This window comes from Diospyros lotus, chromosome 4 (assembly GCF_014633365.1).
Source record: "Diospyros lotus cultivar Yz01 chromosome 4, ASM1463336v1, whole genome shotgun sequence".
NCBI classification, from domain to species: Eukaryota; Viridiplantae; Streptophyta; class Magnoliopsida; order Ericales; family Ebenaceae; genus Diospyros; species Diospyros lotus.
Window position 1 is genome coordinate 3,409,964 of NC_068341.1, and position 17,390 is coordinate 3,427,353.

The window sequence follows — 17,390 nt, forward strand, 5'->3', positions numbered from 1 at the left end:
CACACCTAAAGGGTTTTCATTAATTGTCTCATGTACGTGAAATGTCTCATGTATGTAAAAAAATTAATCATGATACTTGATAATCTTTAAGATAGGAGATACAGTGTATAATATTCACAAGAAGTTACCTCACAAGAGAATAAAACTCTCATACTACGACTACCATAACTCGAATCTGCATCATTGGGTGTAATCTTTATCTTTCTTGTTCTGTTTGTGGATAAAAACCCAAAGATCAAAACAAATTCATGGAAAAAAGGGAAATACTTTTGGCAAATATTTTAGTCAATAGTTTTATTTATTGACTAAGATAATGTTTGTTAAAATGAATAAGATAAAGAGAATATTAAAATAAAATTAAAATATTTTTCAGATTAAAATATAAGATAATTAAGATAAAATTAGAAAATATTTCAAAATTTTTATCAAAATTGTTTGTTAAATTTTTTAAGATACACTAAAAAATATAAATGTCATTTTTTCTTATTTATAAAAATCAAAATATATTTATCTCGAGAGAGAGAAATAAGTATATTTTAAAAAATTAAAATAAAAAGTTATGTGACTTATTTTTTAATAATTATCAGATAAATTTAACAAATACATTGAAAAAATCAAACATTCAGAATGCTTTTCATATCTAACATTTTTTCCCTCTTTATCTTAGATAACAAACACCCTGACAAAGATAAGTAACAAACCAATTAGATATCCATGCAGCCGAAACCGGTAAATCCTTTAACGTTAGTCAGTGTCAGCGCTTGCAACGTTGTTACAGAACAACACAAGATCGACTATTATATTTGTACCCATCAATCATGAACCAAAGAGTTGTGCAATTTCATAGAAAAACAAAGTATTCCCCAGCACAAAGCGTGGGGTTCTGGAAGCTGTTAAAACGTTTTCTCTAGCATCCTCCTCCTCCTCGACTCGGATGCCGAATGGATTAGCTTCGGAGAAAGAGGTAGCTTCGGTGCCAAACCTCACACTCTATTGTATCCTACTGATTTACTGAACAGGCGGCGGATGTAGACGACCTGAAGTCCGCTTGCAAGCGCCAGCATAATGTACTCTCCGATTGTGTAATATATGACACGCTTCCTAGTGCTCTCATTTGCTGCAGCACAAACATGCATGTGGAACAAATTAACAGTAGAAGGCTATTGGTCGATTGCCATAAAAAAACAGTTAATATTTTCAGAATACACACACACATATATAAGAGCTTATTATCAACAATTTGAAGAAGGTACAACCACTTATTAGGTCCCATCTAGAGTATCACAAAAGGTGAGTTCATGTTGTACCTCTAACCAACCTATGAAACAAGTCAAGATAAATAATGGAAGAAGAGAGTGAATCACACAGCATGGGGAGAAGAAAACGGTAAATTGGAATTTCACGTGGGTTGCCACCATCTGGCCTTAAATTAAATCTTCCTGCTAGGATCAATGCCAGTCATTTTTTTTATTTTTAAATTTAATGCAGTCATATTCTTTATGCATTCTTAGGTGCAAAGGGCATTTCTTAATTTACAAATGCTGGACATGTGCTCTGGGTCCTTCCACGGCTGTGTTAAAAGGTCAAATATTACCATATGGATTTCACACGGTGCTATTATTGGGTTCAGAAAGTTCCAGATGGCCTAAATTTCTTATTTCCTAACTTTCGAGTAATAGCCATAGAAAAACAAAGAGAACTTGCAGCTTATGCACGAATTTAAAACCTCTATAATCCTTAAGTCCAAATTCTTGTGAGTATATCCTTGCCCTTGGAGGAGTTCTAGTTGGATTGTTGGAACTTTTACAGTCCTTGTTTTTCTTTTCTTTACCTTTTTTTTTTTTAACTTTTTGCAAGGTAGTTCCTTTGTTTTTCTTGTTTTTTATTTTTCATTTTAGTTCCTTCAGTTTTCTTCTTCTTCAAAGAAGCAGAAAGTTTGTCAGTGTCCACCACAGCACTCTATTACTCCAAACATTGTTAGAGATGCACTCAAATATGTTATTCTTCAAATACATGTTTCGAACATAGTTGTCAAAGGCGTGCTTGAGGCGCATCTAGGCACGTGCCTCATGCAAGGCGCAAGGTGTATGAGGAACATGCCTTTTATATGCAAGTGTATTAAAACCTTATTTCTTGTCCATTTGTCATCCTAGATCTTAATTCTTGTTGATTTGATTACATATTCTTGTATATCGGTGAGAGTTGAATCTAGCGGGGCAAGTAAAAGGTTTGGCAAATGCCCCACTCACTGGAGAACTATTCACGTCAGCATTCCTCTTCGTTTTCTTTCTTTCTTCCAATTTCTTTTACAATTTAGAAGAAACTAATTTTTTGCAGTAATTGTTTTTTGTTGTGTTTTACTCTTTTTTTTTTTTTCCTTCATTCTAGTTGCTACCTTGCAATTTAGGAGAAACTAACTGCTAAGAAACAAATGTTTTCGTTATGTGTTCTGTTGATTTTTTTTCTCTCTCTTCTAATTTCTTTTGCAATTTAAAAGAAACTAATTACAAAAAAAAAAAAACTAATTGTTTTCCTATAACTGTTTTTGCTGGGTGCTCTACTGTAATTTTTTTCTTTCTTCTAATTGCAAAAGAAATTAGAAGAAACTAATCATTTTTCCATAATTGTTTTTTGTAATGAGTTCTGCTATAAATTTTTTCTCTAATCTCTTTTGCAGTTAGAAGAAACTAATTGCAAAAAAGCTATTTGTTTTTCTGAAATAATATTAGTTATTATTGTAGGGTTGGTTATTTTTCATTTATGATTTTATGAATTTGCATTTGCCTCCTTATAAGCACATATTGAGAAGAATAGTGTATAAGTATTTTGAATAAATGTGCGCCTCATGTGCCCCATGCCCGCACTTTGCCTTGCACCTCATGCCTAGGCCCCAAACACTAATTTGTGCCTGAGTGTGTCCTGCGCCTTTGACAACTATGGTTTTGAAAACTTAAAAGGGACATAGATTTACACTTGTAATCCTAATCTTAGAAAACTAAAAAGGGAAAAACAGAAAGGAGAACTAATATAATCCTAAATGTAAAATCTATTCCTGCCCTAAAACCATCACATTTCCCTTATGTAGGAAAACTTATGCTGTAATTTCATAATCCATCTAACGTCAATCCAAACTGTTAAGCTTGCTACACGTAGGAGGGAAAAATAACTTTAGTAATTGCACAATGCGCTCAAGTACTAGTCAGAATAATTTTTTTTCTTCTTTTGGTTCACTTTCCCCAAACAGTGAGATAAAGGTTTGATATATGCCGTTTTGGTTCACTTTCCTATCATATCCCCAATATGCTGAACAAGGTACAGATTTACCCCAATCAACAAAATCTCTCTTTTTATTTAGCAATTCTCATGTTTATAAGCAGCGAAGGGCTAGTTGGTAGAATTCCACACTCAATTTAATATGTTCAAGCATTCAATAGTCAAACCACATCAAAACCCTGAAACAGATTCTACCATTGCTTGGCCACAACCAAGTTATTCATAAATGAAGCAAAAAGAGGAACATATGACTGTTGGGAAATTTCTACTGACTGTTAATTTGTGGTCAACATTTATTAACATAAGATCTGCCTTCACACGCATTCCATTACCTATGCCATTACAATATCTATTGATGAAATGGTTTGAGAGATAGATATTTACATGGACCAACTTATTGCTCTATTTCAACATTTCAGATGCTTACATGCACAAAGTAAAAGCTATAATGTTTACATGCAAAAAGGTTTCCTCTTGTTAATGAAAATTATCCAACTCAAGCGAATATGCATGCACCTGAGCATCAGAATATTTAGGTATTCCAGCAGTACTGATTCAGAATTCCAAATATATAGTCATTTATATTTTGCAATTTGCTGCCTTTGACACTGATCAACCATGAGGTATGAAAACAGCCACCATGGTGGATTATTTCATTCCAAGTAGAAAACTAGAAAAACTTTGCATCTCATGACTGCATCAATTAATAAACATTTCAACAGAAAGGAGACAACTTACTATGACGATGCCGAGCATCTCGCGCTTTCAAGTACTTCTGTTCTGCTGTGACTGATTCCAATGCCTCCTTCAGCTCAGAAATTTTAACATTAATGGGGTTCAAATGTTCTGCGATAAACCACCATATAAGAATTACAGAAGGGATAGAAAAAGATCTCTCTATATATATCAGGCTGAATAACAAGGCTGAAACAGTGGGAAATTTTCATAATCAAGGTGTATTGCTATTTGCTCTGCTTTGCTTGTTCCCCCCCCCCCCCCCCCCCTATTCTTTTCTCTTGATAGGTGAAGGATAAGAGAGTATATTACATTAACTGTTGCTGCTATTTGTATTCACATGGCATAATTAGTACCATCAAATAGATGAATAAGGCATAATACTATGTAGTAACAATCATGCATTTGCATAAGAAGTGGACAAACCATCTTTGGCGAGGTCATGTTCATTGGGGATGTGGCCAACATGTATATAAAACGATACAGTCTCTGGTGTTGAATAAGGATTATGGAAACAGAATTTGTACATTCCACTTCGTGGGGCCTTAAACTCAAACTTGTCTTCAGCTTTTCCCTTTAAAGTTTGCACCACATTACCTGCGGGAGATGTCACCTGCATATAACCCAGATTGAGGATAAATAAATGGTTAACCAATATCAACCATAAACCAATCACTAGTTTCTCCTTACCACAGTTCTTCCTGGTAAGGTAGAAACTTACAAATAGGCTGCATTATTGGCCAGTCAATGTTTCCAACAAAAAATGCCAAATGGTTTATGTGACAGGAAATTCAACATGGTTACCAGCTTGCAATGTTGGTTCATTAGTTCCATTAAACTATTTATTGTTAAGTTGTCATTGTCAAACTTTACATTACAAATTGGTGCAAACCCTCAATAATCCAACCATTGGGTTTGGCCACATAACTTTCTGAATCATAGTTGCTATATTGCACTATCCAAATCTATTTCATGTCCTAACAAGTAACAAGTCCTCAACTGTCTCAATCTACTTCAGGTTCCTAGTTCCAGTAAATGCTGAACTCTTGATAATTCAAGGCAGCAATTGACAATTCAAGATAAAAAAAAATTCCCTTTTAGCTTCAATGGAGTCTTACCATCACATAAAATGTCATACTCACTTTTCCATTTTAACCATAATACCTTAATTCTATGGGTAACCTCCTTTATTCTTATTAATCCCCCCATCTTTTCGGATGATTGATCCAAGATATCTAAATGGATCTTCTTGGGATGACTTCACATTTTACCATAACATCATCTACACTAGTATTTTTACTACATGTACATTCCATATATTCGGTTCTCAATCTATTTATCTTAAAACCTATAGATTCTAAAATGATGCTCCATTTTGCAAGCTAAGCATACATTCTTTTGTCTCATTCACCAAGATAATGTTATCTACAAATAGCATACACCAAGGCACAACTGTTTGGATATGTTTAGTGAGTTCATTCATTATTAAGGCAAATAGGGGCATGATATAGACCCTTGATGTAATCTAATTGAATTAGAAAAACCTCAATATCTCCTCCACATATTCTAAAACGTGCTTTTGCTCCTTTATACACATCTTTAATCATGTATATAAGCAGTTCAAACTCTATTTTTCTCTAAATCCTGCATAAGACTTTTTTAAGAACTTTGTAATATGTTTTTTTCTAAATCTATAGATACCATATGCAAATCCTTTTGTTTATCTCTATGTCTTTCCATTAGGCACCTTAACAAGTATAAAGCTTTCATTGTTGACATACCAGGCATGAAATCAAATTGGTTTTCAAACACCATCGTTTCTCTTGTTAATATTTTATTAGTCACTCTCTACCAAAGTTTCATAGCATGGTTCATTTGCTTGATTCCTCTATAATTTCCACAACTTGGAACATCTCTTTCATTTCTATAAATAGGCACAATAGTGATCTTTCTCCCGTGTTATATAATGACCTTATTTGAATATGAATAGAGATACTTAGAGAGCTAAAAATTTATATACCCAACCTCGCTAAATTGGATAAGGCTAGTGATGATCATGATGATGATGATGACGACAACGACAAATGATCTTCATAAATAATATCCACAAACCACTAAAAGTATTAAGAGAAATAGCACTAAATGACATAGAAGATGCCATTTAGTCAATAATTTAAACATAGTTCAATATAAATATTTGCATCAATCATATTATGTTAAACTAAAATTTAAAAACTTAGTTTAGCAAAAGTTTAAAAAAAATTTGTTAAAGCTTAAATAACCACTTCAATATGTGAGAGTAAGAGACGAGTGTAAATTTTGATAATAGGTAGAACTAAGAGCACCCTGAGAGCCTCTATTGATTTATAAAATATTTTTACTGGCGAAACTATTGTTAATTTTATATTTGTTTCATTCATAAAGTTGGCGTAAAAGAAAAAGAACCATAAAAGAAACAATATGACAACATAGCATAGCAGTTACAGTTACATATTTTAGTAAACTGGTAGCAAGCTTGATTCCAAATCAAAATGCAATTTGCTTCTTAAGACAAACTTTTTGAATTAGAAGGTCTACAGTCCATGGTATTCTATCACTGACTAGCCACCATAACAAGTCATGCTACATTCACCTAGGCGTACAGTATTAAGGCCGCATGTTGTGCTGTCACTTGAAAACTTGGAATCAACCTAGCATTGAAGGATCTACCAACAAGAAGTTGCAGATTAATTTTTTCTAATAAATAAGATGCCTATTATTTCACTCTGAATATGAGAAGTTGATGATTAGAGCAGGTTGCTACCCTATGGTGGCAAACTAGATTTGTGAGGTTACAACTATTTAACTTCAATAATCAATTAGTCAACAAAAAAAAAGAGATTGTTTTCTATTACATCATTATACTATTAAAACAAACAATTTACATCCAATTTTATGAAAGGTATTTGAAGAAAGAACTAAGAACGAATCATTTCTGGCTTTTTAACTTCTAGGTAAATTCAACTTCAGTCAAAGTATCAGCAAAAGACAGTACACATAAGACATGTATTTCAACATATTTGGTGAATATGTCTTCAAGGTGTGCCAAAGCCAGATAAAGATAAGGCACTTATTTCAGAATAAGGGCCTTCATAGAAAGGATGTTTCTGAACCATATTTAGTGGCTTGAAGGGGATAAGCCAATTAAACAATTGCCCTCCTAACATGAAAGTTCATGATCCAGGGGATAGACCTAGCCCAGTAGACCAAAAGAATAATATAAGTAGTGCGGAGAGGATTAACTAAAGAAAAAAGAACAAGATGATGCCACAAACAGAGAGCATTTTCAGGATGATGCCACAGATTTCCAAACAATTTCAGAAAATTCTACTAGACTAATAATCCTGCAGGGAGGGAAAACCGAAGAAATTAAAACAAAGGAGTTCCAGCTGAGCCTAATATCTGAATCTTGATAGATTTTGATGAGGTCACACGACAGTAAAAGCTTAAAAGTTTTGCGAGCAACAAAAAGATAGCATCTTCCCGATGCGAAAATACATTAAAGATATAATTATACGGATTTAATTGACAAAATTCCTAACTTTATACCATTATTAGTACCAATTGACCAGAACATCACAAATTCGTCAATAATTTATTGAGCTACTGCTGTATCGATCAATGGCGAAATTAGCAACCTACGGCGCAAAAAAGCAGAAAACCACAGCAGATTTCCTATCTCCAGGAGATCATAGAACTCTAAGATACGTACCAAATCTCCGTCCAAAAGCGAAAAAAACCATCAATCAACATGGAATCACGAGGAGATAAGAAGAGGAAGGGAACAGATAGAAGAGAGGGAGAGGTCCTCACGGTGAAATCGATTCCAGGATGATCGGAGCCCCAGAAGATTTCGTGGTTCTCGACAACAAAGTTGCCGGAGACGGTGTCGCCGTCGTAGAGGACGTACTCGTAGACGCATTCGATTTCATTTACGGTAACGGACAGCGCAGAAAGATTGCCGATGAAGCTGAGCAGAAGAAGCCCCAGCAGTGCCGTTGAGTAGATCTTCGATCTCAGGCCTTTCCAACTATCCATTTTCACAGTTTCTTCGCCCTTCTCACGGCCCCTGTGAGTGAACAAGACAGGATAATTGTCCGTTTCCACAAAGAACCAAACAATAAACGAACCGGCGCGGTTCGATCGGCTCACTTGCTAGTTGCTGTCGCTGTCGCTGCTGCCATGGCGTTTCAGTCCATAATTGTACAGCTATATAATTTTTGTATAAAAATATATTATTAAAATAATATAATAAATACCATTTTTAGAATAGTTAAATACTTCATTAAAATATTTTATTTTATGGTGTATATTTATTAATTAAAGATGAGAATGGGTACATGTCAAATATTCATGAAACGATATAAGTAAAATATTTGTAAATTACTAATAAAGTAACAAAAATAAGATCTTGTTTCTTATATTATTTTATCTTACCATGATATAATTATATATATATATAAATGGTCCTCCCCTTATATTCATTTTCTTACAAATGATATATTAATTAATGTTTTTTTCGATATTCAACTTAGTAAAACTCAAATTTAATAAACTTAAATATTTGTGGCCAAGCAAAATTAGTTTGCCTCATCAACAATGGAATCAAGGAGTATTTGACTTTTGACGGATGAAAAAATAAGAGTTTGTGATAGGTAATTTTATCATCTAATACTTCAAGAGTTGATTTATTTTTTACGGCATGAGCACAACAATAAGTGTTTTCATGAACAGAAACGCGTAAAATCTTATGTGACACATTTGATTTAATTTTCTTAGTCTCTTTAGGAGTTGGTTTTGTTCATATTTGGTGTCTCCATCTAAAGAGCATTCAATAGAATCTTTTATTTACTAGGGTATGGGTCTTTGTATTGTGGAGGCTTAATTTTTTGTGTTTGGTTGTGAGTTAACTTTTTTTTATTTACTTGTGTTGTGCTTGAAGTATACCTTAACATTGTCTATGTATAATATTTTTTTTTACTTGATATATTTTTAGTTAAAAAAAATTATGACTAAGTAAATTCTTAAATCCATTGATACAAAAAGATTAAAGATGAAATTGTCATCATTTTTAAGATTATTGCTCGTGTCTTTGATTTCAAAAGAGAAGGTAAATCGTAGATAAAAATTTTATCTTATCATATAAAATAAAAAATTAAAACCACAATCTATTAATTTAAATCTCAATTTATCATAATTCAACTACTTAATTTCTGTCCAAGAGCGATTCTCATCGTTCCTTTGTGATCAAAAGGGTGTTGATGATTTGGTCAAATTGAGGCAATATTATTCTCTATTTTATGTGATTACGTCACCATCTCTGGTTCTTATGTAACATCATCATAAGCACAAAGGAACACACAAACTTTAGTTTCCATGGACTTTCTTCATTGCTCCTGCAAAAGATAGCCGCTTCATTTGAACAAACTGCATGATATTTCTATATATGCGGCGAAAATGATGACGTCACCTTACAATTTTTAATTAATTGTAATTTTAGTCCTTGTTTTCCTTTTTTTTGGTCATCTTCTGATATATATGAAGCATGATATATATGAAGCATGAAGAAAGTACTGGGTATAGTATGATAATTAAAAGTATTCAGCTGTAATTTATTGTTAATTCTTCAAGAAGATGAGGGAAATGAATGCTCAACTACATGATTAATTAATTAAGAAAATGATTAATTAATTAAATTCTATATATGAGAATCCCATAAGAGCACTTTTTATTTCTAATATGTTATGAACTAGATCAAAATCATTCTTAACGAGTCTATAAGAAGTGATTTTATTTTTTTTATCGGATTCAGATAGATACTAAAGATTTTGAGTGACCAATCTAACAGAACAACTCAAAAAATAAAAAAATATATTTAATTTCTCTGTGCTTGTTTCAAGTTTGAAGTACTATTTGTACAAATAATAATCCCCTTCCTTACGTGATTTTTTCTTCACATAGATATATATAAGATCTATGGAACAATTATTTAGAAGTACATTTTGTGCAACAACCTCTTTTATCTCATAAAAAATTATTCTATGATTCTAAACCAATATTACTTGAGATTACAAATTTAACATTGGTTTATGAAAAGTGAGTTGTATTAATATCTATCATTAATTTTTCTTGTATAATACTAGTCGATAGAGTCTCATTATTAAGTATTATAAGATTTCATGCATTGGAACCCATTGTTATGGACTTGAATTCATTAATATAGAATATTTTCTTTTTTAAGTGAAATCCCTTAATATATGAAAGAGTGAGAGAGTACTTTCATTATTGCGAAATAATTTTTTTTGTATATTAATGTACGTATTTAATTTATTCGAATTTGTTAAGGTGGAATTCAATTTTAGAGGAATATAAGTCAAAACAATAATAAATTCTTTTTTGTGGAACATCTTTCACAGTTGAGAGATGATTCACTAAGATGGATAAGTATTTTGACTTATTCACATTGAGAGATAATGAATGTTTGACACAATTGCTTTTCTTATGCTCGAATCTATGAATTTATCCAAACATATACAGATCAACAATTTAGCTGTGTGCAGGGTCGATCCTGAGGGTAGACATCCAATGCAGTTGTCTTGGGCTTCTCCACCAAAGCCGGTCATGGCCTTGTTGGCATGGGCCAAGTGGCTTTGTTTGCATGAGCCTATCTTAAATTTTAATAAATTAGTTTGAATTATTTTATGTTTAATTAATTTTAAATTAAAAAATTAAACTAATAAAAAGAAGATAAATTGATTTGATATAGACGATAGACCGCAGTCATAATCATGCCTCTGCAAGAAGAAATTTGAAAACCACCCTCTTCTCCTCGGGCTGTCCATGCCACTTTTATATATATAATAAATAAAATTTTTAGTCCAGAAAAAAGTCTCATTTTCATTTTACTATTGCTCCAAACCTCTAGTACGTGCATGCGAGTGCATCTTTTTTTTTTTTTTTTTTCTGTAAATGCATGCGAGTGCATCTTACATCCCTCTCGTCTTACATATTGGGGCCCATATAAAATTTCTCTTAGGGCCCAAACATCTCAGGGCCGGCCCTGGCTGTGTGTATATAAGCCATCGCTAAGACTCTTCCATCAACGTAGACAAGAGTTAAGCTGTGTAAAACTCTGATTTGTTCAAAAGAAAAAAGACAAAAAGAGAGAAAAATCAGTGCTCGTTGATTTTGATTTTTTCAACTGTGTAAAAATCTATAAAACTAGAACTTTCTTGTTTTATTTTTTGAAAAGCTTGCAAATTAAACAGGTTCCCAGCTCCATTTGATCTTCCATTGAAACATCTTCAAACTGTCTCAAGGAACATTAATGGAGCAGGAGTCACAAATCCAGGTTCCAAGAGTAAAGCTGGGCTCTCAAGGCTTGGAGGTAATTGATGAACTCTTGCTTTTTTCTAATTAAGAAGTTTCTTGTAAACGGTATTGATCCCTTCTGTCATTCATATATATATATATATATATAAGTTTCCTGAAACCTCTCTCTCTCTCTCTCTCTATATATATATATATATTTATAGGTTTCAAGATTGGGTTTTGGATGCTTAGGACTCTCTGGAACACTGAATACTCCACTCTCCCATGAAGCTGGATGCTCAATTTTAAAGGATGTTTTCCACAAGGGCATCACCTTCTTTGATACCTCTGATGTTTATGGACCATGAAAATGAGATCATGATTGGCAAGGTGGCCAGCTAGCTCTTCTTCTATTTAATTGATGTTTAGATCGTGATTTTGTTCTAGTGTCTTGAATTGCAGACAAAAATACTGGTTCTCATCCATTTCCGGCTCTGAAGCAGCTTCCCAGAGAGCAAATCCAGCTAGCTACAAAATTCGGAATCAGCATGCCCGATAGGAGAAGAGTTGAGATCAAGGGCAGCCCAGAGTACGTGAGGCAATGCTGCGAGGCCAGTCTCAAGGGGCTTGGCGTCGAATACGTTGATCTTTACTACCAGCACCGTGTGGACACCTCTGTGCCAATCGAGAATACTGTAATTAAGCACACAACAGATTCATTAACCTCCCAGCTGGTTTAACTAATCTTAATTGGCTTACTTAAATAATTTTAAGAATTGTTTGAAACCTGTTCATCTCTTCTAATTGGTTTGCATGAATGGAGAAAAGATGGGGAGAGCTGAAGAAGCTGGTGGAGGAGGGGAAGATAAAATACATAGGATTATCAGAAGCCAGTGTGGACACAGTAAGGAGAGCTCATGCAGTTCATCCCATCACTGCTTTGCAGATTGAGTATTCTCTCTGGTCTCGCGAAGTTGAAGAGGATATCATCCCATTTTGCAGGTTTAATTAGTTCATATATCTATCTATCTATATATATATATAACCCAACTTTTGATCTATATAAAAAAAAATATTGTTATTTAAAAGTTCACACAAAATGACGTGACTTTGTTTCCATTTTAATTTAATGATGCATAAGCATGAAATATTATTGGGAAGTAAAAATTTCATTGTAATGATTAATAATATTTGTAAATATCAGTGTATATATATCATATCTAGTTTAATTAGATCTTAATATTTTCCACACAGAGGTTGTATAAAAATATTATTTTACTTGTCTATACATTAAGCTTTGTTGTTTCCACAGGGAACTTGGGATTGGGATAGTGGCATACAGCCCTCTTGGCCGTGGCTTCTTTGGTGGCAAGGCAGTGGGAAGCTTGGCTAAGGAAAGTGCATTGGTAAGTGACAAGAAGATAAAATTTTATACCTGCTTTGCTTGTCAATTATATATTAATTAATTAGGATATTCTTCAAGTCATATGTATTAATGATCACTAGAATGAAAAATCTTCAAATATTTCATATATCTGAATCATTCATCAGAATGAAGATGCACATTTTGTGACACCTGATCAGCTTTGCTAAGAGAGATGGATCCTCCATTTCATGAGAACGAATTATTTATATATATAGACCAAAAGAATAGTATCTTAAATTGTAACCTTGTAACACGCGTCTTAGCCCATGCATCCTAGGTTCAGCGGGGAGAACTTGGATAAGAACAAGAGTTTATATTCTCGGTTCAGGGACTTGGCGACGAAATATGGCTGCAGCCCTCCTCAACTTGCTCTTGCATGGCTGCTCCACGAAGAAGATGATGTGGTTCCAATCCCAGGTATATATATATATATATATATATGCTCTTCTAACGCCATGCTAACTGGTGTATAACATATCAACTTTTGTTTGTTTAAATTAATGTTTAGATATTATCATTGTTCTTACATTACATTAATATTAATTAAATTAATTTTACAGGAACAACCAGGATTAAGAACCTCGATGCCAACATTGGATCAGTGGCAGTGAAGCTTACGGTCAAGGATTTGAAAGAAATTTCTGATACAATTCCCATTGATGAAGTGGGTGGAGGAAGGGAGATGGAGCTCATGTCTAAGTTCACTTACAAGTTTGCCGATACACCACCGAAGATAATGTTGGAAATTTGATATATTCATATCTCTAAACTGATAAATGGTGGGTGAATGAAAAACTAATTGAAAAATTATTTTTGAAGCATGTGTAATATAATGTATAATTTATATTATTATAAAAATAAAATAAAAAAAAACCAAAAATATATTACGATCGCACTGAATTATGAGGGTTATACCATACGTGTATTATGTCTATACTATGCATGAATTATGAGGATATACCAAATGTATACCATACACATACTATGCAAGCACATTATATATGCAATTACTATTTAATTAAGATAATATAAAATATTATATTATATTTTTAAAAAGAAAGCAACCACTTTTCACGGTAGTCATCTCTTTTTTTTTTTTTTTTTCTTCTTTCGTTCTTCTTCTTTCTTCTCTATAATTAAAGGGTTCTTCTTTTAAAAAATAATGACAAAATTCACAATAAAATTATTTTCTATAAAATTTTCACTCTGATTTTAATATTATTCAACTAGTATTTCAATTCTCTATTAGAGTCTGAAGTTGGTGTTAACTTTTCAGTCTGTACATCGTTGTACCTAAGAAAATAAACACCAATTAATTTTTATTCGGTAAGACAACGAATCTGTTTGAAGAAAATTGTGTGTTACACAAGTCTCGATTTTATTATTCTTTTATATACTGTTGTGTTTTTATTTTTCATTATACAATATTATATTATCTTAATATTTTTATATTATTGATTTAAATATAATATTATAAATAAAATTATTATTTAACCAACAATATAATTATTTTATTATAATTAGCTAATAGATATAACTTTGGAGCTTCAACCTTTGGAACCAAACATATTTATACCCTTGTTCTAATTAGATCTTAGTTGTTCCTGAAATGAATAACTTACTGTATTTGCCGAACAAATGAAAGCCCATCAATTATTTCATTTTGGAATAATAAACCAGCCGCCACATAACGTCTAGAGAGGTCGCGCCAATGGTTGCCCCCCACCTTCCCTCATCGTCACAGAAAAAAGCTTGGATGGTGCCCTTTGTCCTCTTTGCGGGAAAGATAAAGCCAGTGGAGCCTATCCTTACGTTTAGAACAAATTAGCAATTGTTTTGTATTTTGATTTTTCTTTGGTGTTTACTAGTCTGCTGCCTTGGGAAGCAGGAAAACAGTTTCGTGGTTTGTGATCAGTAAAGCCTAGTTTTCTTATTGGTGTTACACCTTCAACCAATCCAACTGATCTCTATCTCTCTCTCCTGTTAGCAAAGAAGGGAAACAAATGGAAGGCAGCTGCCAAATGGAGATCCCAAAAGTGGCGCTGGGTTCACAAGGACTGGAGGTAAAATTAGCACCTTGATTGTTATCGATTCATATAAATCGCCAAAATTAGCACCTTGATTGAGAACTGTTTTAGGGTTCATACTGAAATATCAAACAACTCAACCAGCCTCATTGGATTCCTTAGTTTCATACCCTCATCACAATTACTCTGCAATTCACGTCAGTTCTTACAACTTTGGTAAAGATTAAACAGTCGACTTTTCTGATCAAGAAATTAGTGCTCTAGTAAGTAAAATAAGAAGGATAACAATATAAAATGTAGGAGGATGTAAGGTATATGATCAAAACAGGGTGGAAATGATTTTATAAGGGGAAGTAGAAATTTTGGAAAATTAGGAGCTGAAATGGGAGATAATTGGGGGTACCTTGTTCATTCTATCGATTTTGCAGGTTTCTAGAATAGGCTTCGGATGCGCTGGACTTTCTGGAATATATAATGATCCTCTCTCGCATGAGGCTGGATGTTCAATTATAAAGGAAGCTTTTAGTAAAGGTGTCACCTTCTTCGATACCTCGGACTTCTATGGGGAAAATCATGACAATGAGATCATGATTGGCAAGGTACATCCTAAATCTTCACAGTTCAGCTTGAAATGTCTACCTTCTTCTCTGTTGATTTCAACAGAACGGTTAATAGCTCAATAACAATGTTAAAAAATCCAGTGAAATATAGAACTCAAAAGTGCAAAATCATTATAGTTCTGGAGCACGATCATGGTGGTTTGGATCTGTAATCCCATAATTTTGTAAAGCATATGTTTTTATGCTCTGTGTTGGTATTGTTGGATCATTGGATAGTTGATTTGTCATATTTTAGGCTTGTAAGCTACTAAATGCATATTCTCAAACAGTTGATCATTTTGTTTATTAGGCTCTAAAGCAACTTCCACGAGCGAAGGTTCAGCTAGCTACAAAATTTGGGGTCACCACATCAAAAGACGGGCAAGTCGAGGTGAAGGGTACCCCAGAATACGTAAGACAGTGTTGTGAAGCGAGTCTGGGACGACTGGACCTCGACTATATTGATCTGTATTATCAGCATCGGGTGGATGTCTCAGTGCCAATAGAGGACACTGTAATGTTGATCATTTCAGTTATACTATTTGAACCAAGTTTGTTCATGCTTAAAGAACAGCCTAACAGTGATCCATGGCTAAATGCTCTTAATTATAGATGGGAGAGCTAAAGAAGCTAGTGGAGGAGGGAAAGATAAGGCATATCGGGTTATCTGAAGCTAATGCAGACACAATAAGAAGAGCCCATGCGGTTCATCCCATAACTGCAGTTCAAGTGGAGTACTCTTTGTGGACCCGTGACATCGAAGAGGATATCATTCCCCTCTGCCGGTTTGCTCAAAACCCGTTGTCATGTGTCGCCAGTAAACTTAGCTAGTTTCTTCTAGTCTGGATGAACATTAAAGTTGTAGGCTTGTTTGAGAAACTCGAAAGAAAACCAACCGCCCTTCTTGTTCTAATGTCGCTTGAATTCTGAAACTCTGCACCCTCTTTACTTGCAGGGAGTTGGGGATCGGGATAGTGGCATATAGCCCTGTTGGTCGTGGCTTCTTTGGTGGGAAGGGAATTGTTGAGAGTCTTCCCAAGGACAGTTTGTTGGTATGTAATAATTTCATTCTTGTTTTGTTTCTCTGGACATTATTGAGCTCGGAGGATGGATTCTAAACTGATGTTGCTGTTTCAGGCTATCTTTCCAAGGTTTACCAAAGAAAATCTAGAGAAGAACAAAAAAATATATGGTCGTCTAGCCGACTTAGCCGCAAAGTACAACTGCAGCCCCCCTCAGCTGGCCTTGGCATGGCTCCTCCACCAAGAAGACAAGATTGTCCCAATCCCAGGTAGATCGTGGTTTCTTATATCATTTTGTTATTCTCTACTTAGAGAGGATTTTTTTTTAGCGAGAACATTAAGATGAACTAGCTCTTAATTGCCATTGGACAGGGACAACCAAAGTTAAGAATCTTCACAGTAACATTGGGTCATTGGCGCTGAAGCTGAGTGGAGAGGATCTGAAAGAAATATCTGATGCAGTTTCGGCGCATGAAGTGGCTGGCGATAGAGATCCTGATATACTCAAGAGGTACTCCCGGGAGTATTCATCCACGCCAAGTCAATCTTAAGTGAAGCTACAGAAATGAGACCACCAAGGGTAGGGTTGTCGCTCTGGTGCTAACAGGCTTGGTTGCTTCCTCTGCGACCAAGATTAGTAAATCTCATTATCTGTTAGATCTGATTACACTCACTTGCAAGAACCATATAATTAATAAGTGCGTGTTGTGTCGTGCACTAGTACAATCAATTAAATTCTGATCTCCTCCTATTTGAATCCATTAATAATCGAATTCCTTTGGCGATTTTTTCTTTTAATTACTGTTTTTACATCTTATGGTTGAGTCACAATCACAACACACTCGTATTTGAACAAATTAGTTCTCTTTTGTTTTAACTAATCTCACGCGGTTACATTTTTTAATTTTTGATTTTTTTCCCCTTTTGAGTTCATCAAACAGAACTTTAAAGAAGGCTA

General features: G+C 34.0%; 2 protein-coding genes and 1 pseudogene across 2 annotated transcripts; 2 read left to right on the forward strand and 1 right to left on the reverse strand.

Annotated features, from left to right (window-relative positions):
* Window positions 1–689: 689 nt before the first annotated feature.
* On the reverse strand, window positions 690–8,145 carry LOC127800620 (transmembrane emp24 domain-containing protein p24beta3). The gene is made up of 4 exons (XM_052335333.1): window positions 7,861–8,145; window positions 4,435–4,621; window positions 4,012–4,119; window positions 690–1,117 (listed from the first exon to the last, which is right to left on the reverse strand). Exons 1-4 carry the CDS (start codon window positions 8,083–8,085, stop codon window positions 984–986), a joined length of 654 nt encoding a protein of 217 aa, XP_052191293.1. The 5' UTR covers window positions 8,086–8,145; the 3' UTR covers window positions 690–983.
* A 3,229-nt stretch (window positions 8,146–11,374) lies between these two features.
* On the forward strand, window positions 11,375–13,535 carry LOC127800757 (probable aldo-keto reductase 1; annotated as a pseudogene).
* Window positions 13,536–14,490: 955 nt separating this feature from the next.
* On the forward strand, window positions 14,491–17,230 carry LOC127800755 (perakine reductase-like). The gene is made up of 8 exons (XM_052335553.1): window positions 14,491–14,687; window positions 14,772–14,847; window positions 15,240–15,410; window positions 15,721–15,924; window positions 16,023–16,195; window positions 16,366–16,462; window positions 16,548–16,701; window positions 16,805–17,230. The coding sequence occupies exons 2-8, from the start codon at window positions 14,788–14,790 to the stop codon at window positions 16,981–16,983; spliced, it is 1,038 nt and encodes a 345-aa protein (XP_052191513.1). The 5' UTR covers window positions 14,491–14,687; window positions 14,772–14,787; the 3' UTR covers window positions 16,984–17,230.
* The last annotated feature ends 160 nt before the right edge of the window (window positions 17,231–17,390 follow it).